Here is a 27548-nt window from a genome sequence, read left to right as displayed (position 1 = left end):
TCAGCTGATATGCTCCAGAGAGATAGCAGATATGACGAGGACATACATATGTATCTGTATAGCATGATCTCTAGGCTAACAGTTACAGCTTTGGATAACGTCTGCTTGTCACTTTTGGAAGTACCCTCCTGACTGTGTGACCCAGTTATCATTTTTACTAATCTCCTATTGCCAATAATCTGTTAGGGCGGGGGCATACATATAGCATTGCGAAAGCTATGGTTTAATGGTGCCACCCATATTTTGGGGAATTGTAATATTCAGGACAATCTCTACTCTTTACCGCAACGATAAACCACAAGTGCCCGTAGCTACCTTTTAATTTTGCGCGTTCCCGTAACAGTGTCCGCCATTTTGATTAAAAAATATGACAGCATCCTTGTCTGTCTTGCTGCAATCTTGAGGGTAAAAGCGACAATTAATTTACTGGCGCTGGGATTGATTGTACTATACACGGGTGGAAGGGTCAGGCAGATTCTGGTGAGCTGTCAAAGAAACACTCGCCAGATTACTGACAGATTTGGTTGATGGGGCGTGCAGCTCCAGTTGACTGGCTTGGAATATAAACAAACTGCTCAACCAGCTACTTTAGCAGACTGACACAGACGCCCTGGAGCTAAATGACAAGGTAGGTGCTTGTCGTAGTTGTGCCATGGCAAGATTGCAATAATCAGCCTGGCTAGCTATATACGCAGTCTAATTAGCTATCTAGCTAACAACATCCTACTAGCTAATATGGTCAGACATATTTGACAGTCATTGGCAGCTAGCTAGCCACCTTGCTACGCAGCACAGCGTCCTAATCTTAAAGATTAGGAGAGTCAGAGATGTGTGTATGTGCTGGAACCCACTGATTCTTTCTCCATTTCTATCACCTTTTCGGTTTGCATACGGTTTATCAGTGTGTGTGCGCCAATGGTGTGAGTGTGTAATCGTCCATGCAGATGACCATTCCTTCCTGGGTCTATGAGACAAATGACTGAAGAGGTCTGACCAAGGACACACATTAATTAGGTAAACACTCACACACATTCTCACTTAAAGGTGCAATCTAACCTATATCTGTTTCACTATAGGTTTAATGTGCTTCCTCTGTAAATTGAGGGGGGGGTGTATCTGGCTGTGTAATCGTCCATGCAGATGACCATTCCTTCCTGGGTCTTTGAGACAAATGACTGAAGAGGTCTGACCAAGGACACACATTACTTTGGTAACCCCCCCCCCCCCCCTTCAAGTCCTCTCCTCGCATCCTTCTTGAGTAAGACCGTGGGGAACGAACCTCCTCACACTCCAGACCAAGCAGGAAATGTAAAGTTGCAAAACCTTTGATACACAGTTTGTGAGGATGACTTTCTATTCACTCTTTCTCCTTGCAGCTGCAGCCATGTTCTGGAAGTTTGACCTGCACATGTCGTCCCAGCTGGAGGCCCTGCTGGAGAAGGATGATGTCACACTCACTGAGCTCATGGAGGAGGAGGACGTACTACAGGAGTGCAAGGCCCAGAACCACAGGTTATCCTTCAGCATTAACATCTGTCATAGAAACTGTTTATTAGCATTAGTTTGAGCATTTCAAATAGGAAATGGTGTCATGCTAATGAATGTCTCTTCACTCCTCTCTGGGCCCAAGGCTGCTTGTCTTCCTGTCCCAGGACACCTGCATGCAGGAGCTGCTGCACCTCATCACCACAGAGCCCCCTGCTGGCCTGGAAGAAACAAGACGTTTTAAGTGAGTGGATTTGGGATCATCAACTAGATTCAGCCGCAGGCCGAATTGTTTCTCAAGCGGGTGGTTGGGGGGCCGGAACATAATTACAAATAATTTATAGATGGCAAATTGCCCGCAAGAAGCCCAAACAGAGATAATATTTGACTTAAACATAATCATTTCAAACCTTGCTTACTTTTGTAAATGATCACATCTCTCTATTATGCGTGGGAATACTTGAGAACTGATTTCCAAAATTAAATCACTTGGAGCTGATTTCCTGGTGTTTTTAGTCTTTTATGTCCAACAATTAATTATCTATTTATTTTTGCTCAGGAAACTTGAGGCCAAGAGGAGTAGAGAGACACACACACACTGTCTATCAGTCAGTCAGTCAGTCAGTGGGATACTTTGCTGAGTGTGTGTGTGTTCCAGGCACCCTAACATAGCGTGTGAGCTGCTGACGAGTGATGTGGGGGTGATAAATGATAAGCTGGGTGGAGAGAAGCTCCTGCTGGATACCCTGTACTCTTTCCTGGAGCAGCCCCCTCCCCTCAACCCCCTTCTTGCGTCCTTCTTCAGCAAGACCATCGGAAACCTCATCACACGCAAGACCGAACAGGTACAGTAACAACAACTCTCTCACACAGTTGATCATTTTATTCTGGTTGTGTTGTAGTTTCATTGTGGCGGTGATTCCTTTTCTGCAGAAGAAGGAAGGTTTCCTCTCTTTAGTGTAGAGCCCTAAAAAATCTGTGTTGTGGAAAATGCGCATGGAATCCAGACATTAAAACAGAATTCAACAATATTCAAAATGTATTGCACTTAGTAGGAAATCAACTAAATGTATTGATCTAATTAGAAAATGCATCAGTTATTCGTATTTTCCTGCAACTTTCTGAAACGGCATGTGTGTGTGCACGCACCAGGACTTCCGCTGGCCATAAAAATAATTAAAAGAATGTATTTGATAAGCCGATAAATAGAATTGGTACCGTCCAATTGCCTGGGAGAAGAAAAAATCATATTGCGAAATAATGCTTATTCATTTACATTTACATTTAAGTCATTTAGCAGACGCTCTTATCCAGAGCGACTTACAAATTGGTGCGTTCACCTTAAGACATCCAGTGGAACAGCCACTTTACAATAGTGCATCTAAATCTTTTAAGGGGGTGAGAAGGATTACTTTATCCTATTCCTGAAAGAGGTGGGGTTTCAGGTGTCTCCGGAAGGTGGTGATTGACTCCGCTGTCCTGGCGTCGTGAGGGAGTTTGTTCCACCATTGGGGGGCCAGAGCAGCGAACAGTTTTGACTGGGCTGCGCGGGAACTGTACTTCCTCAGTGGTAGGGAGGCGAGCAGGCCAGAGGTGGATGAACGCAGTGCCCTTGTTTGGGTGTAGGGCCTGATCAGAGCCTGGAGGTACTGAGGTGCCGTTCCCCTCACAGCTCCGTAGGCAAGCACCATGGTCTTGTAGCGGATGCGAGCTTCAACTGGAAGCCAGTGGAGAGAGCGGAGGAGCGGGGTGACGTGAGAGAACTTGGGAAGGTTGAACACCAGATGGGCTGCGGCGTTCTGGATGAGTTGTAGGGGTTTAATGGCACAGGCAGGGAGCCCAGCCAACAGCGAGTTGCAGTAATCCAGACGGGAGATGACAAGTGCCTGGATTAGGACCTGCGCTGCTTCCTGTGTGAGGCAGGGTCGTACTCTGCGGATGTTGTAGAGCATGAACCTACAAGAACGGGCCACCGCCTTGATGTTAGTTGAGAACGACAGGGTGTTGTCCAGGATCACGCCAAGGTTCTTAGCGCTCTGGGAGGAGGACACAATGGAGTTGTCAACCGTGATGGCGAGATCATGGAACGGGCAGTCCTTCCCGGGAGGAAGAGCAGCTCCGTCTTGCCGAGGTTCAGCTTGAGGTGGTGATCCGTCATCCACACTGATATGTCTGCCAGACATGCAGAGATGCGATTCGCCACCTGGTCATCAGAAGGGGGAAAGGAGAAGATTAATTGTGTGTCGTCTGCATAGCAATGATAGGAGAGACCATGTGAGGTTATGACAGAGCCAAGTGACTTGGTGTATAGCGAGAATAGGAGAGGGCCTAGAACAGAGCCCTGGGGACGCCAGTGGTGAGAGCGCGTGGTGAGGAGACAGATTCTCGCCACGCCACCTGGTAGGAGCGACCTGTCAGGTAGGACGCAATCAAAGATGCCCAACTCGGAGAGGGTGGAGAGGAGGATCTGATGGTTCACAGTATCGAAGGCAGCCGATAGGTCTAGAAGGATGAGAGCAGAGAGAGAGAGTTAGCTTTAGCAGTGCGGAGGGCCTCCGTGATACAGAGAAGAGCAGTCTCAGTTGAATGACTAGTATTGAAACCTGACTGATTTGGATCAAGAAGATCATTCTGAGAGAGATAGCGGGAGAGCTGGCCAAGGACGGCACGTTCGAGAGTTTTGGAGAGAAAAGAAAGAAGGGATACTGGTCTGTAGTTGTTGACATCGGAGGGATCGAGTGTAGGTTTTTTCAGAAGGGGTGCAACTCTCGCTCTCTTGAAGACAGAAGGGACGTAGCCAGCGGTCAGGGATGAGTTGATGAGCGAGGTGAGGTAAGGGAGAAGGTCTCCGGAAATGGTCTGGAGAAGAGAGGAGGGAATAGGGTCAAGCGGGCAGGTTGTTGGGCGGCCGGCCGTCACAAGACGCGAGATTTCATCTGGAGAGAGAGGGGAAAAGAGGTCAGAGCACAGGGTAGGGCAGTGTGAGCAGAACCAGCGGTGTCGTTTGACTTAGCAAACGAGGATCGGATGTCGTCGACCTTCTTTTCAAATTGGTTGACGAAGTCATCTGCAGAGAGGGAGGAGGGGGAGGAGGATTCAGGAGGGAGGAGAAGGTGGCAAAGAGCTTCCTAGGGTTAGAGGCAGATGCTTGGAATTTAGAGTGGTAGAAAGTGGCTTTAGCAGCAGAGACAGAAGAGGAAAATGTAGAGAGGAGGGAGTGAAAGGATGCCAGGTCCGCAGGGAGGCGAGTTTTCCTCCATTTCCGCTCGGCTGCCCGGAGCCCTGTTCTGTGAGCTCGCAATGATTCGTCGAGCCACGGAGCAGGAGGGGAGGACCGAGCCGGCCTGGAGGATAGGGGACATAGAGAATCAAGGGATGCAGAAAGGGAGGAGAGGAGGGTTGAGGAGGCAGAATCAGGAGATAGGTTGGAGAAGGTTTGAGCAGAGGGAAGAGATGATAGGATGGAAGAGGAGAGAGTAGCGGGGGAGAGAGAGCGAAGATTGGGACGGCGCGATACCATCCGAGTAGGGGCAGTGTGGGAAGTGTTGGATGAGAGCAAGAGGGAAAAGGATACAAGGTAGTGGTTTGGAGGGGAGTTGCAGTGAGGTTAGTGGAAGAACAGCATCTAGTAAAGATGAGGTCGAGCGTATTGCCTGCCTTGTGAGTAGAGGGGAAGGTGAGAGGGTGAGGTCAAAAGAGGAGAGGAGTGGAAAGAAGGAGGCAGAGAGGAATGAGTCAAAGGTAGACGTGGGGAGGTTAAAGTTGTGAGAGGTGAGCCGTCCTCAGGAAAGGAGCTTATCAAGACATCAAGCTCATTGATGAACTCTCCGAGGGAACCTGGAGGGCGATAAATGATAAGGATGTTAAGCTTGAAAGGGCTGGTAACTGTGACAGCATGGAATTCAAAGGAGGCGATAGACAGATGGGTAAGGGGAGAAAGAGAGAATGACCACTTGGGAGAGATGAGGATCCCGGTGCCACCACCCCGCTGACCAGAAGCTCTCGGGGTGTGCGAGAACACGTGGGCGGACGAAGAGAGAGCAGTAGGAGTAGCAGTGTTATCTGTGGTGATCCATGTTTCCGTCAGTGCCAAGAAGTCGAGGACTGGAGGAGGCATAGGCTGAGATGAACTCTGCCTTGTTGGCCGCAGATCGGCAGTTCCAGAGGCTACCGGAGACCTGGAACTCCACGTGGGTCGTGCGCTGGGACCACCAGATTAGAGTGGCATGTGGAGCGTTTGTATGGTCTGTGCAGAGAGGAGAGAACAGGGATAGACAGACACATAGTTGACAGGCTACAGAAGAGGCTACGCTAATGCAAAGGAGATTGGAATGACAAGTGGACTACACGTCTCGAATGTTCAGAAAGTTAAGCTTACGTAGCAGGAATCTTATTGACTAAAATAATTCAAATGATACAGTACTGCTGAAGTAGGCTAGCTGGCAGTGGCTGCGTTGTTGTTGTTCTATCTCTCTATAGTGCTGTTTCTTGTATTATGGTCTCTTGTTTCTTTAGAGGTTTCACTTTGTTGTCCTTTTCTTTTCCTTTTTCTTCTGTCCTTATTTTGTCTTCCTTTCTTCTGTTAACTAGATATTTTTTGTTGTTATTATTTGTAAGCTAGCTAGCTTCTTCCAGGAGAGTCCCTAGCAACTGCTTAGCAACAAGTAAACAATTCAGCTAGCAATTCAGCTATCTAAGATAACTGTACAATTTTATGAAAAATAGTTACTTCTTCAAAAGCCTGTCTTTTTGGTTTGTTCCTTGTTTTGTCTTCTATTGAGTCTGGCAGTTTTCTCTTGATTTTTTCGATGTACTTCACTCTAAAAAAACATTTTAATCTCAATATATACAGGAGCTCATTTTTCAGCAGCTGCTCAATTTAGAACATTCATTCATTGATTAACATTTTTTATATCTATATAGTACCAGTCAAAAGTTTGGACACACTGACTCATTCCAGTGTTTTTCTTTATTTGTATTGTTTTCTACATTGTAGATTAATAGTGAAGACATCAAAACTATGAAAAAACACAAATGGAATCATGTAGTAACCAAAAAAGTGTTAAACATATCAAATTATATTTTATATTTGAGATTCTTCAAAGTAGCCACCCTTTGCCTTGATGACGGCTTTGCACACTCTTGGCAAAGTTGTCATCAAAGCAAGGGTGGCTATCTGAAAATATATTTTGATTTGTTTAATACTTTTCTGGTTACTACATGATTCCATTTGTGTTATTTCATAGTTTTGTCTTCACTATTATTCTACAATGTAAAAATAAAGAAAAACCCTTGAATGAGTAATCGTGTCCAAACTTTTGACTGGTACTGTATATGTAGCCTAGTCATACAGGTTATATGATTTTGGGAACTATTGTCCTACAATGTGTTTTAAGCATTATTATGGACTTAGAACATCCAATTTGGTTGTTTTTCTATAAAAAGGTTTATTTTGAGAGTGAAAAATGGAAACCTGGGAAAAACTCAACTGAATGATTTTTATAGGGCCCTACTTGGGTAGATAATATTGGTGGTAATAATTTTGTTGTATGATGTTGTTGTGGCCTACATTGTTGTATGATTATTTATTTTGGTCTTTAGATGATCTGGTTGACAGGTGGTTGTGTTGTGGTCTCTGTAGGTGATCTCCTTTCTGCGGGGAAAGGAGGGTTTCCTGGGTCTGGTCCTGAATCACATCAACACATCAGCCATGATGGACCTCCTGCTACGCCTCATCAGCTGTGTAGAGCCTGCTCCTCTCAGACAGGACACACTCAACGTACGACACACACACACACACACACACACACACACATCCACACACCCTCAGTGTGTGGTAAAGTATGTAATAGTGTGCGTTTGTGTTCCCTCTGCAGTGGTTAAATGAAGAGCAGCTGGCCCAGAGGCTTATAGAGCTCATCCACCCTGGGAAAGATGAGGAGGTAAGGCCGACACACACACACCCACTCTACTGATGACTAGAGTGCTGACAGAGGGGTAACGACAGCCGTGTGTGTGTGTTTCAGAAACAGTCAAATGCATCCCAGACTGTGTGTGACATCATCCGTCTCAGCAGAGACCAGGCCAATCAGCTCCAAGAGAACACTGAGGCTGACCCTCTGCTTGCCGTGCTGGAGTCGTAAGTCTCACACACACACACACACACACACACACACACACACACACACACACACACCTGTAATATCCTATGCCCTGTGTGCTCCTGTGTGCTCCAGGCAGGAGTGTCTGGGTCAGCTGCTGGACAACATGTTTGTGGGAGAGAGGACAGAGAGCTGTATCATCTGTGGAACTCAAATCCTTCTAACCTTACTGGAAATCAGGAGGCCAGGGTGGGTGTTCTATTCTTGCATACTTAAAAAGCCTAGAGCTTGCAGTACTAAAAAAGGGAAATGAGTTAGCATCTTCTACTTCTGTTTCTGGTTCATTCCTATGGGGGAAATTAATGGTGTTTTGGGATATATGCAGAAAGTAAGGTCTGAGTTAATCCAGGCTTAGGAAATCTTATACGTTTTGTTCTATGAGATAATATCAGTCAGTTAATGAATTATGAAGCCTTTACGTACTTGTTTTGATTATATAAATGCTTCAAAATGAATAATTCCGAAGATTGCCGAAGTCATGACGGAAAATGTTTTCTGGGGATGTGATGTATTACACGGAACCCAAATCGGCTGCGCTCGTACGCCATCGTGCATAAATGTATTTTGTCCCCCCACACCAAACGCGATCACGACACGCAGGTTAAAATATCAAAACAAACTGAACCAATTACATTAATTTGGGGACAGGTCGAAAAGCATTAAACATATATGGTAATTTAGCTAGCTAGCTTGCACTTGCTAGCTAATTTCTCCTATTTAGCTAGCTTGCTGTTGCTGCCTTATTTGTCCTGGAATATAAACATTGAGTTGGTATTTTACCTGAAATGCACAAGTCCTCTACATCGACAATTAATCCACACATAAAACAGTCAACCAAATCGGTTCTTGTCATCTCTCCTCCTTCTGGGCTTTTTCTTCTCTTGACATTATATTGCGATTGGAAACTTTCATATATTAGGTGCATTACCGCCACTGACCTCGTTCGTCTTTCAGTCACCCACGTGGGTATAACCAATGAGGAGATGGCACGTGGGTACCTGCTTCTATAAACCAATGGGAGAGGCAGGACTAGCAGCGCAATCTGTGTCACAAATAGAACTGACTTCTATTTTAGCCCTTGGTAACGCAGACGCTCGTTGACGAGCGCGAGCAGTGTGGGTGCAGTAATTGAATAATATAGATTTCTACATTTATTTTTGCACCGCTCGCGCACGCAACTCGAGTGGTGTAGTCAGCCTGTTATGGAGGACCCGGCAAGCCAGCCTATTCCCTATAATGTAAACTCCAACAGAAATAACTTCAAATGTATAACTTCAAATTAAACCAAAGAATTTGCACTCATGACTACTGGATTGAATGTAATTTACAAGCAAATATTTAAATAATGAATTGTTACCAATCAACTTGCTAGCCAACTAGCCTGCTAACTTTAGCCCTACCAGCCTGCTATCGTTACATTAGCACTGCAATAGTCAGCCTGTTGTTATCAATACCTAGCGTACAGCTACATTAAAGTAAATTTAAGTTTTGGAAATGCATAAAGCCATCTAACCAGTTTTCAAAGAATGTTAGCTATATGCAGTTATCTTAGCGAGCAAGCTAGCCAGCCAGCTAATGTTAGCTATTTAGCCAACTAGCATAGCCAACCACAACTAACACAACTTAAACATAACCACAGATTAAAAGCAAAGAGCGAGCAGAGACCTACAGATTGAAGTGTTGGGCCCATCCGATGGTAAAACTTTTAAGAGTGCAAGCTGAGTTGGCTACCAAAGCGAGTGGTAGGCGGGCGTTTCGCTGGGCCGAGGGAGAGTCAGGGAAATCCAATAGCTATATACTGAGAAAAATATAAAATAGATAGATTCTAGGAGTCAGTTAACTAGCGTGATAGCACGAAGCCAAGGTGGGAAAAGTTACAAAACTCTCAACCTACTTCACAGAGAACATGCTGAAAAGTTGACAAAACAAACAGGAGAACAGATTAAAGAACGGGTACTACACAATTAGAGCAAGCAGGTATGATTTTTCTATTTTGTTTTGAGCCTACGGCAAGAAGGCACCAGAGCCTGCCATGCTAATGGGTTCCCGCTAGATAACAGCCACAAAGTTCGTAAAGAGCATGGAGATGCCGCAGGTGCCCCATTTGTACATCACACCTCCTCTTGATCAGTGGATTGTAGCTCACCCCCGCCAACACTTGGTCTGGAATGTAATTACATGCTAGCATAGCTAGTGGCTAACGTTAGCCAGCTTGAGCAAGCTGCCGAGCTAGCATACGAACTAGACAGCACAGAGTAGATGTTCCATGTGATATTGAGAAATAGTGCATTGTGGGTTGTTTAGAAGATATCCGGAAATAATGTATTAAATATGTAATGACCCAAAAACAAAACCATTGTAGCGACCCGCACAGACAGCTGTGTGTTATGTGCTAGGCTAGGAGGTGGTTGTGTTGTACTGACCAGTACCCGGTGTTCGCGGGGTCCGACATGTCAATCAACCTGCTATCTGCCAATCACGGGAATGCCTGGAATGTTCTGATGCCGGGCATCCTGGTGGTTGGCGGAGTGGCGTGGAGGGGGGTTGGGCATTGGAAGTTAAGACCAGGTTCAGCCTTTGTTCTCTCTCTCTTACGTCTGGGCTTCACAAGAGAAGGTCACGATTGGCTTGTGGGTTATCTGTCATCTATTTGGCGTGTGCTACGGCCCAAACAGTAGCCTGTGTAAAGTTGGTTCAATAAACCGTCAATTCGCAAACTCAAGCCTCTGTCTGGACAATTGTTCATTTATGATCTAGTCAGGTCATTACATTGGTGTCAGAAGTAAAACGTTGATACAAGTTAGCCAGCTAGCTAGCTGACTTATGTGGCTAGCTACCGTAGGTGAGAACGGGGATTGAAAATGCTTCGAGGGAATCCGAAAGTGAAGGTGGAGGTAGGGGACGATTATGGCCAAGGAGGTGCGTGTGAATGGACGTCGGGGTTCTGTCTGAGGAGATCGCCAGGGCGTCGGAGCGCAGAGGCCGCTTGAGGGAGGACGTTAGAGTGATGGCCGCTGAAGCGGGCATGAGTGCTTCGTCGAGTGTATTTCGCGCGGATTCTGGTGGGGGGACCGAAGTGGCGAAGTCGACGCGGGGTGACGAGGAATCTGGGGCACAGGATGTAAACAAACATGGCGGCGCCCAGTTCCCGGCTGCGTCCGTATCTGTTAAGACCCCGAAGTATTCCGGTAAGGCGGATTGGGAAGCTTTTCATGCTCAGTTTGAACTGTTAGCTCATTTTAGGGGTGGTCGGATGAAGAAAGGGCACTGCAGTTGGCTTTATGCCTCACGGATGAAGCTCTGGCCTGTTTGATATTGATTAGCCCCGAGGACAGGCATGATTATGGTGCTCTAGTGGGAGCACTGAGGAGGCGCTATGGACAGTGTGTACAGCCCGGGCTACTGCGCTCCGAACTGAGGAATAGACGCAGGCAGCCTGGAGAGCCTCTACGGGTGCTAGCTAATGACATTGAGAGCCTCTCTCGGCGGGCATATGCTCACATGCCCCCCTCCGTGCAGAGCGAGCTAGCACGGGACCAGTTCATACAGGCGCTCTCCCCTACGGAGCTGCGCATACAGACCCAGCTGGCTCATCCTGAGTCATTGCAGACAGCCTTGGAGATGGCTTTGGAGAGGGAGCTGGTGTGGGCTGGGGCTTCAGCTGGGGCTTTGGTGGGGGTGCAGGGAGACACACCCTCTGTGCGAGCTGGGGGGCAGAGCAGCCCGGAGCCGGAAAAGCCTGCTTGGGTGGCCGAAATGACAGAACTCATTCGGGCTGTGTCGCTACAGGCGGCACGAAACACAAGCCCTGGTCCCAGGGTCTGCTGGGGTTGTGGCCAGCCAGGCCATCTGCGCCGAGATTGCCCCATGTCCCCCAGAGCTCAGGGAAACGGCTCGGGGTCCGCATAAACCGGGTAGTGCGGACCCCTGGCTTTCTATCCCAACCACCATCATCTTCAGGAGGAGCCCACCGGCACAGACGGGAAGCAAGGCTCCACTTCCCCCAGAAGCAGACGAGGGCAAGCGGATGGAGCCTGTTGTTGTGGTGGGCCGGACCTGTGTTGGGGACTTTTGTCATGTCCCTGTCACTGTGGAGGGGGTGCCCTGCTCCGCCCTGGTGGACACTGGGTCCACAGTAACCCTGGTGAGGCCAGATATTGTGCCAGGTTGGACTCAGTGTGAGCCTACAACTGTGCAGCTCCGCACAGTCACAGGTGAGCTGGCACCCATGAAAGGGAAGGGAATAATGACTCTGACAGTAGGGGGCAGGACTGTGCGTCATCCTGTGTGGGTGGCGGCTGTGCAGGACCCTTGTATCCTGGGGTTGGACTTTCTTAGGAGCACAGGCTGCCAGTTAGACCTAAATAGGGGCACACTGAGCTTCCAGGGAGGGACGGAAGTCACCATGGCCCCCCCTAATGTCACATTCACTCAACCCAACAAACCCTTTACTCCAACAGTTAAAGCAGCAGAGACTCATGGCTGCGCCCTCCCCCCCACAGCTGTGTGTGACTTTTCCCCAGTCCCCTGTCACCTACGGCGGTGTGTTACATTCCCCCAGCTACCTCCATGACACAGCCCTCTGTGAGCCCGGGCCGCACCCCCAGCCCAGCTACCCCAGATGGGAGAGGAGAGGACACTGTCTGCAGTGAGGGAGATATGGGGGAGGAACTGTGTTGGTCTTGACCCCGAGCAGCAGGGACGGTTGTGGCAGTTGCTGTTTGAATTCAGAGACAGCTTTGCGTTGAGTGAGGAAGAGGTGGGTCAGACCCATCTGGTGCAGCATGAGATCGACACAGGTGATGCTCGACCCATCAAGATGCGTCCCCGCCGTATCCCGCTGGCACGCCAGGAGGCGGCAGACAAGGCTGTGTTGGAGATGCAGCGGGCAGACTTCATTGAGCCCTCAGACAGCCCCTGGGTGGCGCCAGTCGTCATGGTTCCGAAGAAGGGGGGCAAGCTGAGGTTCTGTGCGGACTACAGGCGGCTGAATGAGGTAACCAGGAAGGACTCATACCCCATACCACGTATCGATGAGTCGCTGGACCTGGTTAGGGGTCCTCCTGGTTCTCCTCACTAGACCTCCGCAGCGGCTACTGGCAGGTGCCCCTCTCCCCAGAGGCCAGAGCCAAAACTGCGTTCTCCACTAACAGAGGACACTGTCAGTTCAAGGTCCTGTGCTTTGGCCTGTGCAACGCTCCAGCTACTTTTGAGCGTTTGATGGACAGGGTGCTGGATGGCATCCCCGACAGCAGTGTCTGGTATACCTCGATGACATCCTGGCCCATGGCAGCTCCTTCCAGTCAGCCCTGGGGCGCTACGGCGTGTGCTGGAGAGGGTGGCTGCCGCAGGTCTGAAGCTCCACCCCGAGAAGTGCCACTTCATGAGGAGAGAGGTGTCCTTCTTGGGCCACCGAGTGGGGAAGGAGGGGATCAGTACCATGGAGGACAAGGTAGGGGCTGTCAGAGACTGGCCCACCCCCACCGACCAGCGTCAGCTGAAGAGCTTCCTGGGCCTGGCCTCGTACTACAGGAGGTTTGTACGGGGCTTCTCAAGCATTGCTGCTCCACTGAACCGCCTGCTGCCGAAGGACGAGGCTTTCACTTGGACAGTGGAGTGTGAGGAGGCGTTCAACACCCTCAAACGTGCACTGATCGAGGCCCCGTGCTCGCCCCCTGACCTCACCTTGCCCTTTATCCTGGACACAGACGCGAGCAATGTGGGCATGGGTGGGGTGCTGGCCCAGGTGGGGCCAGAGGGGGAGAGAGTGGTGGCGTACTTCAGCAAAACATTTGACAAACATGAGCGCCGCTACTGTGTCACCCGGCGGGAGCTCTTGGCTGTTGTGGCTTCCGTCAAACACTTCAAGTACTACCTGGGTGGTCTGCCCTTTACTGTAAGGACTGACCACTCTGCTCTCCAGTGGCTCATGTCTTTCAGAGAGCCAGAGGGGCAGGTGGCACGCTGGTTGGAGGAGCTTCAGCCGTATGACTTCACGGTGGTGCACAGGGCAGGGGCACGCCACTCCAACGCCGACGCCATGTCCCGTCGGCCCTGTACTGCAGACGGCTGCCGCCACTGTGAACGGAGAGAGGGACGGGAGAGAGAGCTGCGGGCAGAGGAGGGTGTCTGTGCCACAGTGTGTCGGGCGAGCGGGCCTGTCTGCTGTGAGCTGCAGACTGTCGACGTGGCTGAATGGCGGCAGCAGCAGGGACGGGACACAGACCTACAGCCAGTGCTACAGTGGGTAGAGGCGCAGGTGAGGCCACCATGGGAAGAGGTGACAGCGCTCTCACTCGCGACCAAAGGGTTGTGGTCGAAGTTTGAGAGACTGCGGCTGGCTGATGGCGTGCTACAGCGGGCATGGAAGGAGTCAGCTACGGGAGAGGAGAGGTGGCAGGTGGTGGTCCCAAAAGCATTGCGGGAGGCTGTGCTCCAGAGTACTCATGGGGGTGGGGACTGGACACTTTGGGGTCACAAAAACACTGCGCCGTCTCCGTCAGGGCTTCTACTGGGGGCAGCACAAGAGGGATGTGGAGGACTTTTGTCGCCGCTGTGACAACTGCACAGCGAGAAAGGGCCCCCCAGGCCGCTCTCATGCTCAGCTCCAACAGTTCCCAGTGGGGGCTCCCATGGAGAGGGTGGGAGTGGATGTAGTTGGGCCGTTCCCCACCACAGACAGTGGAAACCGCTGGGTGCTCACGGCCATGGACTATTTCACAAAATGGCCCGAGGCCTATGCTCTGCCTGACCAGGAGGCAGAGACCATCGTCGACGCCCTGACAGCGGGGATGTTCAGCAGGTTTGGAGCTGCAGAGTCCATCCACAGCGACCAAGGCAGAAACTTTGAGTCCCGTGTGTTCGCCACCATGTGTGAGAGGCTGGGTATGCACAAGACCCGCACTACTCCTCTCCATCCTCAAAGTGATGGCCTTGTGGAGCGCTTCAACAAAACGCTTGGACAGCAGCTGGCCATCGTCTCTTCCAAACACCAGCGTGACTGGGACAAGCACCTGCCTATGGTCCTCATGGCATGCCGCTCCGCTGTCCAAGACTCCACCTCCTGCACGCCTGCCCTCCTCATGCTGGGGAGAGAGATCCGCACCCCTGCGGAGATGGCGTTTGGTCGGCCCCTGGATAGCCCTCATGTTCCTCCGGGGCCGGAGTATGCCCGGAGACTCCAGGACCGCCTGAGACAGCCCACACCTTCGCCAGAGAGCAGCTGGTGAATGCAGGTGTGAGGCAGAAAAGGAACTATGACGTGCACACCCGGGGAAGGCACTTTGTGGCTGGGGAGCTGGTCTGGGTCTACAGCCCCTAAGGAAAAAAAGGCAGATGCCCCAAGTTGGACAGTCACTGGGTGGGACCCTGCAGTGTCCTGGAGAGGGTAGGGAGGTTGTGTACCGGGTGCAGCTTCCTCCCAGGGGGAGAAAGGTGGCACTGCACCGGGACAGGTTAGCCCCATACAGAGGGGCCTCTTCTCCCCAAACCCCAGGAACCCCCACAATTCCCTCTCTGGCAATGACATTCTCCAGGCACCCACCCTCAGGTGCCGCAGACAAGGCTCCAGACAGCCCACTCCCCCTGTCTCCCCCTGTGTCACCGCGTGGTTCCCCAGAACCACGGACTGTATTACCCGTTCCCGCTTCCTTGTCCCCCATATCCCTGCCTTCATCCCCTGGTTCCCAGAGGGGCACTCTGCGACCATCACGGCCACGCAGGCAAAGGAGACCTCCGGGTCGCTTCAGAGACTTTGTTTGTTCCCTCGGGGACGAGGGACTTTGTGGTGGGGGGCTGTGTAGCGACCCGCACAGACAGCTGTGTGTTATGTGCTAGGCTAGGAGGTGGTTGTGTTGTACTGACCAGTACCCGGTGTTCGCGGGGTCCGACATGTCAATCAACCTGCTATCTGCCAATCACGGGAATGCCTGGAATGTTCTGATGCCGGGCATCCTGGTGGTTGGCGGAGTGGCGTGGAGGGGGGTTGGGCATTGGAAGTTAAGACCAGGTTCAGCCTTTGTTCTCTCTCTCTTACGTCTGGGCTTCACAAGAGAAGGTCACGATTGGCTTATGGGTTATCTGTCATCTATTTGGCGTGTGCTACGGCCCAAACAGTAGCCTGTGTAAAGTTGGTTCAATAAACCGTCAATTCGCAAACTCAAGCCTCTGTCTGGACAATTGTTCATTTATGATCTAGTCAGGTCATTACACCATGTTTGTACTTGTAGTCACGATCTGGTTACCTATAACTAAGTTACTAAGTCTTTGACCACACCGTGTTGTTACATTGGTGAGCAAAAACTCATGCTTCCTACCCTTTTAAGCCTGTGTTTACCACATAGCTTATTTTCAGAGTTTATCCAAAAAACCCATTCATTTCCCAATAGGCTTTGGCCAACGAGCCATGGTGGAGTTAGCCTCCGTTATTGCCTTCAAGAATAGTAAATTAATATTGCTCTCTATTAGTTGGGATGTATAGGAATGAGGTCACAGCCTCTTTTTGGTTTCACTGCACGCACACATTTCCTCTTATGACAGGAAGACATTTCTCAGTAGCTACTGCCCATGGGTAGGGGGTGTAAATGGAAAAGTTGTGACTGATCTAGATGCTTATCTAAAGATACCTACCTTACCTGTGTATGTGTTCCAGGGTGGAGGGTATGTTGGATGTGTGTGTTCAGGGACATGAGAGGTGTGTCAACAGTAGCATCCTGCAGGCCATCCAACCCCACCTCACACACTACCACCAACTACTGCTGGATCCGCCCAGGGTAAACTTGCACACGCACGCAAACACACACCTTCAACAGACACACATCCTGTATTCTCTGACTTAGTCACCCCATACAGTCTTGCACTGTTATGCCATGTATAGTTTCAGAGTTGTAATGTCAACTATTCAACACATCATAAAACTCATTGATGTGTGTGTGTGTTTGTAGGTGACCCCCATGCTTACCAGTCTAGGTGTGTTGGAGGTGCCACTGGGTAACTGTCGTCTCCATGTGGCCAGACTGATGGCCTCTCTGCTACAGACCACTAACACCAGTTATTACATTTGTTGTAACAACACCATTTATAACACTGTCACACTGGAGCTCTGCAGACTCAACACCATAAACATTCTACTGGTCAGTACACACACACACCATGTCCTGGTTTGTATACACCTTTACCTCTTTTATCCGTTAAGCTGTTTTTGTTGTGTGTTGCAGGACCTGTTCTTTAAGTACACCTGGAACAACTTCCTGCACTTCCAAGTGGAGCTGTGTGTGGCAGCCATCCTCAGCCACTCTGCCCAGGAGCAGAGACCCCTGGTTACCCAGGAAAATCCCAGGCTTCAGCAGGAGCCCCAGGAGAAGCAGGCCTCGCCTGGCCCTACACTCCCACTGCCCTCTGTTCCTCCCGACATCTCCACACACAACCCACTGGTGACCCATGTACGTGTCTGTCTGTCTGTCTGTCTGTCTGTCTGTCTGTCTGTCTCTGTCTCTGCCTGCCTGTGTGTCTCAGTAACTCCCCCCCCCCATCTTCAGTTGTTTCAGGACTGTCGTCTGGTTCTGAGGATATTGGAGGCCTGGGAGGAGAATGATAAGATGCAGTAAGATATTTTAAACTGTTAAACAGATAGCAAATCAGCTGTTTTTGAACCTGTTTTGTCATCTGTGATTGGTGTATCACTAGTATAGTGTGTTAACGTTCATAAATATAATTGTGTGTGTTACATATTGGCACGAACGTGTGTGTTCTCAGGGCGGAGGGGGGCATGAGGAGAGGCTACATGGGTCACCTGACTAGGATCGCCAACACTGTAGTCTGTAGCATGGAGAAAGGACCAGTACACAGCCAGATCAGCAGCCTTATTACAGGTAGGGCTGTGTGGGTTACTTAGGGTTACGGACATAACAAACCAATTGTAGAATAACTGTCTGTGTGTGAAGCTGTCTCTACTGTGACTGTGTGTTGCAGAGCTGCTTGTGGATTGCAAGGGGCGCTGGGAGACCTTTGTAGACCAGGCCCTGACAGAGATCAACAGGAAGAACACTGTAGACCTGGTATTAATACACACACACACACACACACACACACATTCATACATGTAAAACCCCTGGCCTTGTGTGTTCCAGGTGTCTCACAACCTGCGCTCCTCCAGTGAAGACGATGATCGACAGAGTCCCTTCCCCAAAGAGCTGTCACTGCAACAAGTACACACACACACACATGCATTTACATGTATTTCCAGATAGTCATCTACTGCTCCTACTCTGTCATGGTAGTTACCATAATCCAGTTCTGTTTTCTGTGTGTGCTGTCTTTCAGACATTCTCAGACTACCAGATCCAGCAGATCACTGCTAACTTTGTGGATCAGTTTGGCTTCAATGACGACGAGTTCTCAGAACACGGCGACAACATCAAGTAAGACACACACACACACACACAGCATCAAGTAAGTCCTCTAAGTGGTTCTGACTTGATTGTGATTGTGCGTATGTTGTGTGCGGCAGTGCCACCTTTGACCGGATCGCAGAGATTAACTTCAACGTGGACACAGAGGACACTGTGAGTGACAGTCCATAGCCTCTCTCCTAAGAGCATCCATTTGAAATCCACTGTCTGAGTCATTACTAGACTGGTCAACAGGTACAGTTATGCAGGGATCTATACGCATACGTTGTGGTGTGTGTGCATGCATGTGCAGGCTAAGACTGCAGCATTTGAGGCCTGCACCAAGGAGAAGATCCAGTCGTTTGATGACAACGAAGAGGAAGATATCTGGGAGGAGAGAGAGATCAACTATACTACACACACTAAGTCTAGGACCAGGTATACAAACACACACACATTCACACACTTAGATTAACAATATGACACACCAGGACCAGAATACGACACACCAGGACTAGAATACGACACACCAGTTCCAGGACTAGAATACGACACACCAGGTCCAGGACTAGAATACGACACACCAGGTCCAGGACTAGAATACGACACACCAGGTCCAGGACTAGAATACGACACACCAGGTCCAGGACTAGAATACGACACACCAGGACCAGAATACGACACACCTGGTCCAGGACCAGAATACGACACACCTGGTCTAGGACCAGAATACGACACACCTGGTCTAGGACCAGAATACGACACACCTGGTCCAGGACCAGAATACGACACACCTGGTCCAGGACCAGAATACGACACACCTGGTCCAGGACCAGAATACGACACACCTGGTCTAGGACCAGAATACGACACACCTGGTCCAGGACCAGAATACGACACACCTGGTCCAGGACCAGAATACGACACACCTGGTCCAGGACCAGAATACGACACACCTGGTCTAGGACCAGAATACGACACACCTGGTCTAGGACCAGAATACGACACACCTGGTCTAGGACCAGAATATACACACCTGGTCCAGGACCAGAATACACACACCTGGTCCAGGACCAGAATACGACACACCTGGTCCAGGACCAGAATACGACACACCTGGTCCAGGACCAGAATACGACACACCTGGTCCAGGACCAGAATACGACACACCTGGTCCAGGACCAGAATACGACACACCTGGTCCAGGACCAGAATACGACACACCTGGTCCTGGACCAGAATACGACACACCAGGACTAGGTACACATACAATGCTCTCTGTCTTGCTCTCTCAGGTTTGGGGGGTCACGGACGTCTGTTGGAGCGGCTCAGAGTGATGGGGTGAGCGATACTGCTGGTAGCTCAACAGGTTCTGAAACGGAGGAGTGGGAGGTGCCTATTGAGGTCACAGGTCAGACAGAACACAGCAAGAACATCAGCCAGACTGAGAACATCAGCCAGACTGAGACTGCACAGAGTAAGGATGACTATTTGAACACAGGTCTGCTTGTGTGTGGGTATATAATGTGTTTTTGTTCATGGGGTGTTTTTGTGGTTGTATGTGTTTATCATTTTCTTTGGTTGTGTGTTGCTGTGGTAGTCGATGCGTATATTTCTGGTTCTTCTTGTTTTGTTTGTGTGTCTGGTCCTCAGCTCTGAGTTGTATTTATTCCTCAGGCCCTGGCTGGGCGGCTAGTTTCGGGGAGGTGAACTCTAAGGCCCCCTCTCCTGGAGTGGGCATGGATCCATGGGCTAACCCCACCCCCAAGTCTGGAGTGGGCGTAGACCTATGGGGTAGCCCTGCCCCCACACCTGGAGTGAGCTTAGACCCGTGGGGTAGCCCCGCCTCTAAATCAGGAGTGGGCGTAGACCCATGGGGTAGCCCCACCCCCAAGTCCGAAGTGGGCGTCGACTCATGGGACAGCCCTGCCCCCAAGTCAGAAGTGGGCGTGGATGCATGGGGCAGCCCCGCCCCCCAACCCATAACTGCAGAGAAGGGCTGGGCCAAGTTCACTGACTTTCAGCCCTTCTGCTGGTGAGTGTAGCCACATTTCAGTCTGTCTTTATGAACATTCTGCTGCTCATGTATAGGTTTATATTCGTGTGTGTGTGTGTGTGTGTGTGTGTGTATTCAGTTCAGAGACAGGTCCGAGGTGCACTTCTCCAGTAGACTCCGAGATCTGTGGGTCAGACAAAACAAAACCCAGCCAAGACAAGAACTGTAAGTCTTTGTGTGTTCTCCCTGCATGGCGTGTGTAACCGTGTGTGTTCAATTTGCAAAGTGTGTGTGTTTTCTCTGCAGCTTGTGTGTGGAGTGTGTGTGTGGCGAGGAAGGCTCCCCTGGTAGCATCAGACAGCTCTTCATCAGGAGGCTCAGAAAGTGATGAAGAGGACAAGACTGAATCTGTTACTATGGAGACGGTATCCAAGGAAATGGTCACTACAGAGACCGTTGTTACAACCGCCGGACAGGAGACCATCAGACTTAGGATGGACGCCAACAACGAGAGAGCTGTCTTCACCAGGTACACACACATACACATTCTCTTCTCAGTCGTGCAGTATATTCCTCTCCCTGCCTTACTGTCCAGTGTCCACACCACTCCTCTCATCTTACCTTCTCTCTTTTCCTCTCTCCTTCCCTCCCTCTCACTTTCCAAATCTGTCCCTCCTCCTCTTACTCATCTTCTCCTAATTTCTTGTCTTGCCCTCTTCCACTCCTCTTCTCTTCCCTCCACTCCCACATTCCCTTCCATCTTCTCTCCTCCACTTCTGAATTTCCTCTCCTCCTCAGAGTGTTCCATCCTGCAGTCAGAGGGTATGTAGTGTATGAGGTCTCTAGCCATTGAGTGTGTTGCCTGTGGAGTTGTATTGCCATGGGAGTGTTACAGAGTGTATAACACTTTGCAGAGCAAAACCCAATGGAAACATAGCCACAGATGACATCTGCTAACAAAAAATACTTTATTTTAGTTTTTATTGTCTCATATACCAGATAGGTACAGTGAAATGTATTGTTTTAAAGTGTCAGGCATAGTAGTACCGCGTCCCTGGAGCAAATGCCTTGCTTAATTAACCTCTCTGGGATATGAGGGACGCTAGCGTCCAACATCCAGTGAAAATGCTGAGCGCCAAATTCAAATAAATTCTGATTAAAAATTTAACTTTCATGAAATCACACATGCAATACACCAAATTAACGCTACACTTGTTGTGAATCCAGCCAACGTGTCAGATTTCAAAAAGGATTTAAGAAAGCACACCAAACGATTATGTTAGGTCAGTACATAGCCACAGAAAAACACCAGCCAAAGAGAGGAGTCACAAAAAGCATAAATAGAGATAAAAATTAATCACTAACCTTTGATGATCTTCATCAGATGACACTCATAGGACTTCATGTTACACAATACATGTATGTTTTGTTCAATAAAGTTCATATTTGTATCCAAAAATCTCAGTTTACATTGGCGCGTTACGTTCATTAATGTTTTGCTTCCAAAACATCCGGTGATTTTGCAGAGAGCCACTTCAATTTACAGAAATACTCATTATAAATGTTGATGAAAATACATGTGTTATGCATGGAAATTTAGATAAACGTTTCAAAAAAGCTTTACCGAAAAAGCACACCATACAATAATCTGAGTACAGCGCTCAGAGCCCAATCAACCCAAAGAGATATCCGTCATGTTGTGGAGTCAACAGAAATCAGAAATAGAATTATAAATATTCACTTACCTTTGATGATCTTCATCAGAATGCACTCCCAGGAATCCCAGTTTCACAATACATTTTTTATTTGTTCCATAAAGTCCATAATTTATGTCCAAACACCTCCTTTTGTTCGCTCGTTTAGTACACAATCCAAACTGACGACGTGCTGGCAGGTCCATGCGAAAGTTCAGACGAAAAGTCATATTACAGTCAGTAGAAACATGTTAAACTAAGTATAGAATCAATCTTTAGGATGTTTTTATCATAAATCTTCAATAATATTCCAACCGGAGAATTCCTTTGTCTTCAGAAATGCTATGAAATGTAAGCTACCTCTCATGTGAATGCGCGTGACCAGCTCGTGACCTCTGACTCAATCCCCTCTCATTTCACCCACCCCCCCTTTATCATAGAAGCATCAAACAAGGTTCTATAGACTGTTAACATCTATTGGAAGCCTTAGGAAGTGTAACATGACCCCATTTCCACTGTATCTTGGATATGCAAAGAGTTGAAACACTACAAACCTCAGATTTCCCACTTCCTGGTTGGATTTTTTTCTCAGGTTTTTGCCTGCCACATGAGTTCTGTTATACTCACAGATGTCATTCAAACAGTTTTAGAAACTTCAGAGTGTTTTCCTATCAAAATCTACTAATTATATGCATATTCTAGCTTTTAGGACAGAGTAGCAGGCAGTTTACTCTGGGCACCTTTTTATCCAAGCTACTCAATATTGCCCCCCTGTCCCAAAGAAGTTCAGGGAACATTAACAGATTTTCACCTTGTTGGCTCATGTATTTGAGCCAGTGACATTTCGGTTACTGGCCCAACGCTCAAATCGCTAGGCTACCTGCCACCCTATTAGCAGTGAATGGACTGCAGTTCTGCTGTTGATAACGTCAAACCAAGGCATTGAGCTTTGTGTTCAGCTGCATGAAAACTAACTGTATGTTTTTACCTCTGACCTTTGGCTGGGCATCCCTATAGTCCTCTTTGATCCTATGACTATGCCTCTCTACTCTAGGTCTATGCTGAGTTCTGATGGGTCTACTAGAGGTAAATCCAAAAGCGCTCGAAAATCCTAGAGTGCACTACTTTTGGTCAGAACCACATAGGGCTGCAACATACAGTGCATTCGGAAAGTATTCAGACCCCTTCACTTTCCACATTTTGTTACATTACAGCCTTATTCTAAAATGGATGAAGAAATTGTTTATTTAATCCATCTACACACAATACCCCGTAATGACAAGGCGAATACAGGTTTTTAGAAATACCTTATTTACATTAATATTCAGACCTTTGCTATGAGACTCGAAATTGAGCTCCGGTGCATCCTGTTTCCTTTGATCATCCTTGATGTTTCTACAACTTGAACTGGAATCCAACTATGGTAAATTCAATTGATTGGACATGATTTCTGTCTATATAAGGTCCCACAGTTGACAGTGCATGTCAGAGCAAAAACCAAGCCATGAAGTCGAAGGAATTGTCCGTAGAGCTCAGATACAGGATTGTGTTGAGGCACAGATCTGGGAAAGTGTACCAAAATATTTCTGCAGCATTGAAGGTCCCCAAGTACACAGTGGTCTCCATCATTCTTAAATGGAAGAAGATTGGAACCAACAAGACTCTTCCTAGAGCTGGGTGCCCAGCCAAACTGAGCAATCGGGGGAGAAGGGAGGTGACCAAGAACCCGATGGTCACTCTGACAGAGCTCCGGAGTTCCTCTGTGGAGATGGGAGAACCTTCCAGAAGGACAACCATCTCTGCAGCACTCCACCATTCAGGCCTTTATGGTAGAGTGGCCAGACGGAAGCCACACCTCAGTAAAAGGCACATGACAACCTGCTTGTGTTTGCTAAAAGGCACCTAAAGACTCTCAGACCATGAGAAACAAGATTATTTTTTCAGCTGCAAAGACTGTGAGACAAAGATGGGAGGCAAAGATGAACGGAGCAAAGTACAGAGAGATCCTTGATGAAAACCTGCTCCAGAGCTTTCAGCAACTCAGACTGGGGTGACGGTTCGCCTTCCAACAGGACAACGACACTAAGCACACAGCCAAGACAATGCAGTAGGGGCTTCGGGACAAGTCTCTGAATGTCTTTGAGTGGCCCAGCCAGAGTCCGGACTTGAACCCGATCGAACATCTCTGGAGAGACCTGAAAATAGCTGTGCAGCGACGCTCCCCTTCCAACCTGACAGAGCTTGAGAGGATCTGCAGAGAATGGGAGAAACTCCCCAAATACAGGTGTGCCAAGCTTGTAGCGTTATACCCAAGATTTTTATAAATTTGCAAAAATGTTTTTTATTTTTTATTTTTTAAATACGTTTTTCCTCTGTCATAATAGGATATTGTGTGTAGATTGAGGGGATAAAACAATTGAAACAAATTTAGAATAAGGCTGTATCGTAACAATACTTTCAGAATGCACTGTAGAGTTCTGGTGTGAAGAGGGTGTGATTTGAGACACTGCCAATATGTTCTTACCTATGTCTTTCTACTCTTACAGTGAGGCTGACATGAGAGAGAAAGAGAAGATGAAGGAGAAAGAGAGGGTGATGGGTGGAGGAGACCCTCTCAATGCCACCGCTGCTCCCCTCAAAATTCGGCCTGCCACCGTCACAAAGTAAGTGTGTATCTGTGTCTCTGTCTTGTGTACCTGCTTCTTCGCTGACACCACCCCCTCCACTCTCCCCACAGAGACACACCATCCTTGGCAAACGGACCTGCCTAGTACTACGGTACCACGACACACACACACACACACTCCACTTTCCAACAACACTCCATGCCATGCAACGTCGTGTATCGTGAGCAGTGCTGCCCTGTCATAGGTCTGTGTCTAGGACATCTACGGTGGCTGAGAGAGTCAAAAAGCAGAAGAGAAAAGCCATTCCGGAAGCCAAACAACAGCTCCTAAACACAACAGTTTATAAACAGATTCATGTGATGTTTGTCCCTGCCCTACTGCTGTAGTCTCTCCTAGACACCTATCACCACACTGCGACGTGTGGTGTGTGTGTGTGTGTGTGAGAGATCCAGCTTTATGTAGTCTTGTTGTTAGTTCTTGGCTCAGCCAGTTTTTTTTTTTTTACACTTTAAGTAGAAAAGACGCTCCATTCCCGCTGTAGTCACATCATCAGTGCAGAGTAGTCTGAGGAGGGGAATGAGTAGTCAGTACTGACTGTAAGATCTTCAAAGACAAAGTGTGTTCCTAGTTTTTTTTTTACTCAATAATTTCAGCATAGAAAATCCAGCCTGATTATGAAAATTCTCCACTATCTTTCTTCCTCTCTGTGTGGACTATTCCGTCTGTTCTTCCTCTCTGTGTGGACTATTCCGTCTGTTCTCCCTCTCTGTGTGGACTATAACAGGTAGTGAAAATATTGATTCTGTCTGTTCTTTCTCTTTGTGTGGGAGATTTGGAATATATATTCTCAGGTTAAAAGAGCAGTTCTGTGGATGTGATGAAAGCACACCTGTGTGACGTCACACACAGCATGAGTACACACACATACAGTGTGATTATTCACACACACACAAAGCTTGAGGCATACACACTCCACTGTATGAGTGTATACACACAAACACAGAGTTTGCGTAGACAAGCACTCACACCCTTCCATATCACCCCTCCACAGAGCTGTGTAAATGTAATATTGTGACCGTTGAACCTTTTATTAGGTTGTGGTAAAATGTAAACGTATTATAATGTAAACAGTATATATATATATATAAACACGTATCTATTTTTGGTATCAATTCAGATGTATCGGAAAGCGGATGTTTAGCAGGTTGCTGCGTGTGTGTGTGTATGTGTGTGTGTGTGTGTGTGTGTGTTTATAATGGTGAAATGAGGCAATAATGACATCTGTGTTATGGTTTTTACCCCAGCATCAGACCCTGATACCCTGCTACATGCTTCCTCCTGGGTGTGTGTGTGGGTACATGTATGTATGTGTTTAATGTATTGGAAATGTCCATATCCAATTCCTCATGCTATATCATCTTATCAGTATCTAAAGCGGTCTCTCTCCCTTCTCTCATTTAGAGCATGTCATTCAGGTATGACTTAGTGAAGTTAGTTTCTGTTGTGTGGTTTTATGTTTAAAGCACTTTGTGATGGTGGTTAGAACCATCAAGGTATTTTACTCACAGCTGAGGAGGAGGTTTGACTTAAAGGAATCAGTGAGTTATTACAAAATCTTAATAATATTTGTATGTGATATGACGATTTGATCCACCTATTGTGATGCCAAAGTGGGCTAGAGACTAATGAAATTGGCTAGATTTGGGATAGGGAGAGGGATCCACCCTGATAAAGCTAACGAGTTGTGTACAGAGTTACGTCATACCTTCACCCCAACACTACACACTGCATCTGACCCATACCACACCACACACTGCATCTGACCCACACCACACTACACACTGGATCGACCCATACCACACCACACACTGCATCTGACCCACACCACACACTGCATCTGACCCACACCACACACTGCATCTGACCCATACTACACACTGCATCTGACCCACACCACACACTGCATCTGACCCATACCACACCACGCACTGCATCTGACTCATACAACACCACACCACACACTGCATCTGACCCACACCACACACTGCACCTGACCCATACCACACTGCACCTGACCCATACAACACCACACACTGCATCTGACCCATACAACACCACACACTGCATCTGACCCATACAACACCACACACTGCATCTGACCCATACCACACCACACACTGCATCTGACCCACACCACACACTGCATCTGACCCACACCACACACTGCATCTGACCCACACCACACACTGCATCTGACCCACACCACACACTGCACCTGACCCATACCACACCACACACTGCACCTGTCCCATACCACAACACACACTGCACCTGACCCATACAACACCACACACTGCATCTGACCCATACAACACCACACACTGCACATGACCCATACCACACCACACACTGCACATGATCCATACCACACCACACACTGCACATGACCCATACCACACCACACACTGCACCTGACCCATACCACACTGCATCTGACCCATACCACACCACACACTGCATCTGACCCATACAACACCACACACTGCATCTGACCCATACCACACCACACACTGCATCTGACCCATACCACACCACACACTGCATCTGACCCATACCACACCACACACTGCATCTGACCCATATGTGTGCGTGCTCTCTGTAGTCAGAGGCCTTTTATAAAGGGTTCTGATGCTGGCGGTTCATTTTCTGTATATGTAATTGTGTGTGTTACTGTTGTCAAACCTAGCCTGTAAAGTCAGATATCAAACTAATAAATATCTCAACCATCAACACTGGGCTCTCAATGTCATTGAGTCATGTGCTGAAATGACACACACAGCAGCCAACACAAATACAGTATGTTTACCTTTAGGTCAGGTGAGTAGAGGGGTTGGGTTCAATTTGCAGTCACACACACACACACACACAAACCATCTACAATAACCCCCCCCCTCTCTTGTTACATAAACACCTACTTTGTAGTTACTGGTTGGAGGGAGAGCTATTATTTAGGTTAGAAAGGGTAAATATAACCTAACTACTTCCACACAGTCATTCACAAAAAACAAACTCCTGTATTCTTTCTGATAGGTCTCCCTTGTCCCTCAGTCTCTCTCTGTAATATGTGACACACGGTACAGACACTGCTACTCTCAAATCTTCGTTCCTGATGAGACTTTGAGGCTAAACACACACCG

The 27548-nt window shown here is 48.3% G+C and overlaps 1 protein-coding gene across 7 annotated transcripts; it reads left to right on the top strand.

Moving 5' to 3' along the window:
• The first annotated feature begins 31 nt into the window (after window positions 1–31).
• Window positions 32–27141, top strand: LOC115109481 (serine/threonine-protein phosphatase 6 regulatory subunit 2-like). Of its 7 annotated transcripts, none has more exons than XM_029634411.2 (26): window positions 32–628; window positions 903–1014; window positions 1377–1512; window positions 1631–1729; window positions 2144–2330; window positions 7127–7264; window positions 7362–7427; window positions 7512–7624; window positions 7722–7835; window positions 16297–16417; window positions 16589–16777; window positions 16862–17086; window positions 17183–17247; window positions 17400–17515; window positions 17616–17701; window positions 17774–17851; window positions 17967–18064; window positions 18154–18208; window positions 18348–18472; window positions 19330–19511; window positions 19712–20069; window positions 20170–20255; window positions 20337–20559; window positions 20829–20852; window positions 22779–22810; window positions 24271–24369. In XM_029634411.2, the coding sequence occupies exons 3-26, from the start codon at window positions 1385–1387 to the stop codon at window positions 24282–24284; spliced, it is 2922 nt and encodes a 973-aa protein (XP_029490271.2). In that variant the 5' UTR covers window positions 32–628; window positions 903–1014; window positions 1377–1384; the 3' UTR covers window positions 24285–24369. The 7 variants fall into 7 exon arrangements, with proteins under 7 accessions (XP_029490271.2, XP_029490272.2, XP_029490266.2 ...); XM_029634406.2 differs by lacking the exon at window positions 22779–22810 and adding an exon at window positions 24462–27141 and having other exon boundaries at window positions 33–628; window positions 945–1014; window positions 24271–24387; XM_029634405.2 differs by lacking the exon at window positions 22779–22810 and adding an exon at window positions 24462–27141 and having other exon boundaries at window positions 33–628; window positions 24271–24387.
• Window positions 27142–27548: the final 407 nt, after the last annotated feature.

Source organism: Oncorhynchus nerka, linkage group LG25 (assembly GCF_034236695.1).
Source record: "Oncorhynchus nerka isolate Pitt River linkage group LG25, Oner_Uvic_2.0, whole genome shotgun sequence".
Taxonomy (NCBI): domain Eukaryota; kingdom Metazoa; phylum Chordata; class Actinopteri; order Salmoniformes; family Salmonidae; genus Oncorhynchus; species Oncorhynchus nerka.
Note: the sequence above shows the minus strand (reverse complement) of the source record. Positions and strands in the feature narration are given on the sequence as shown.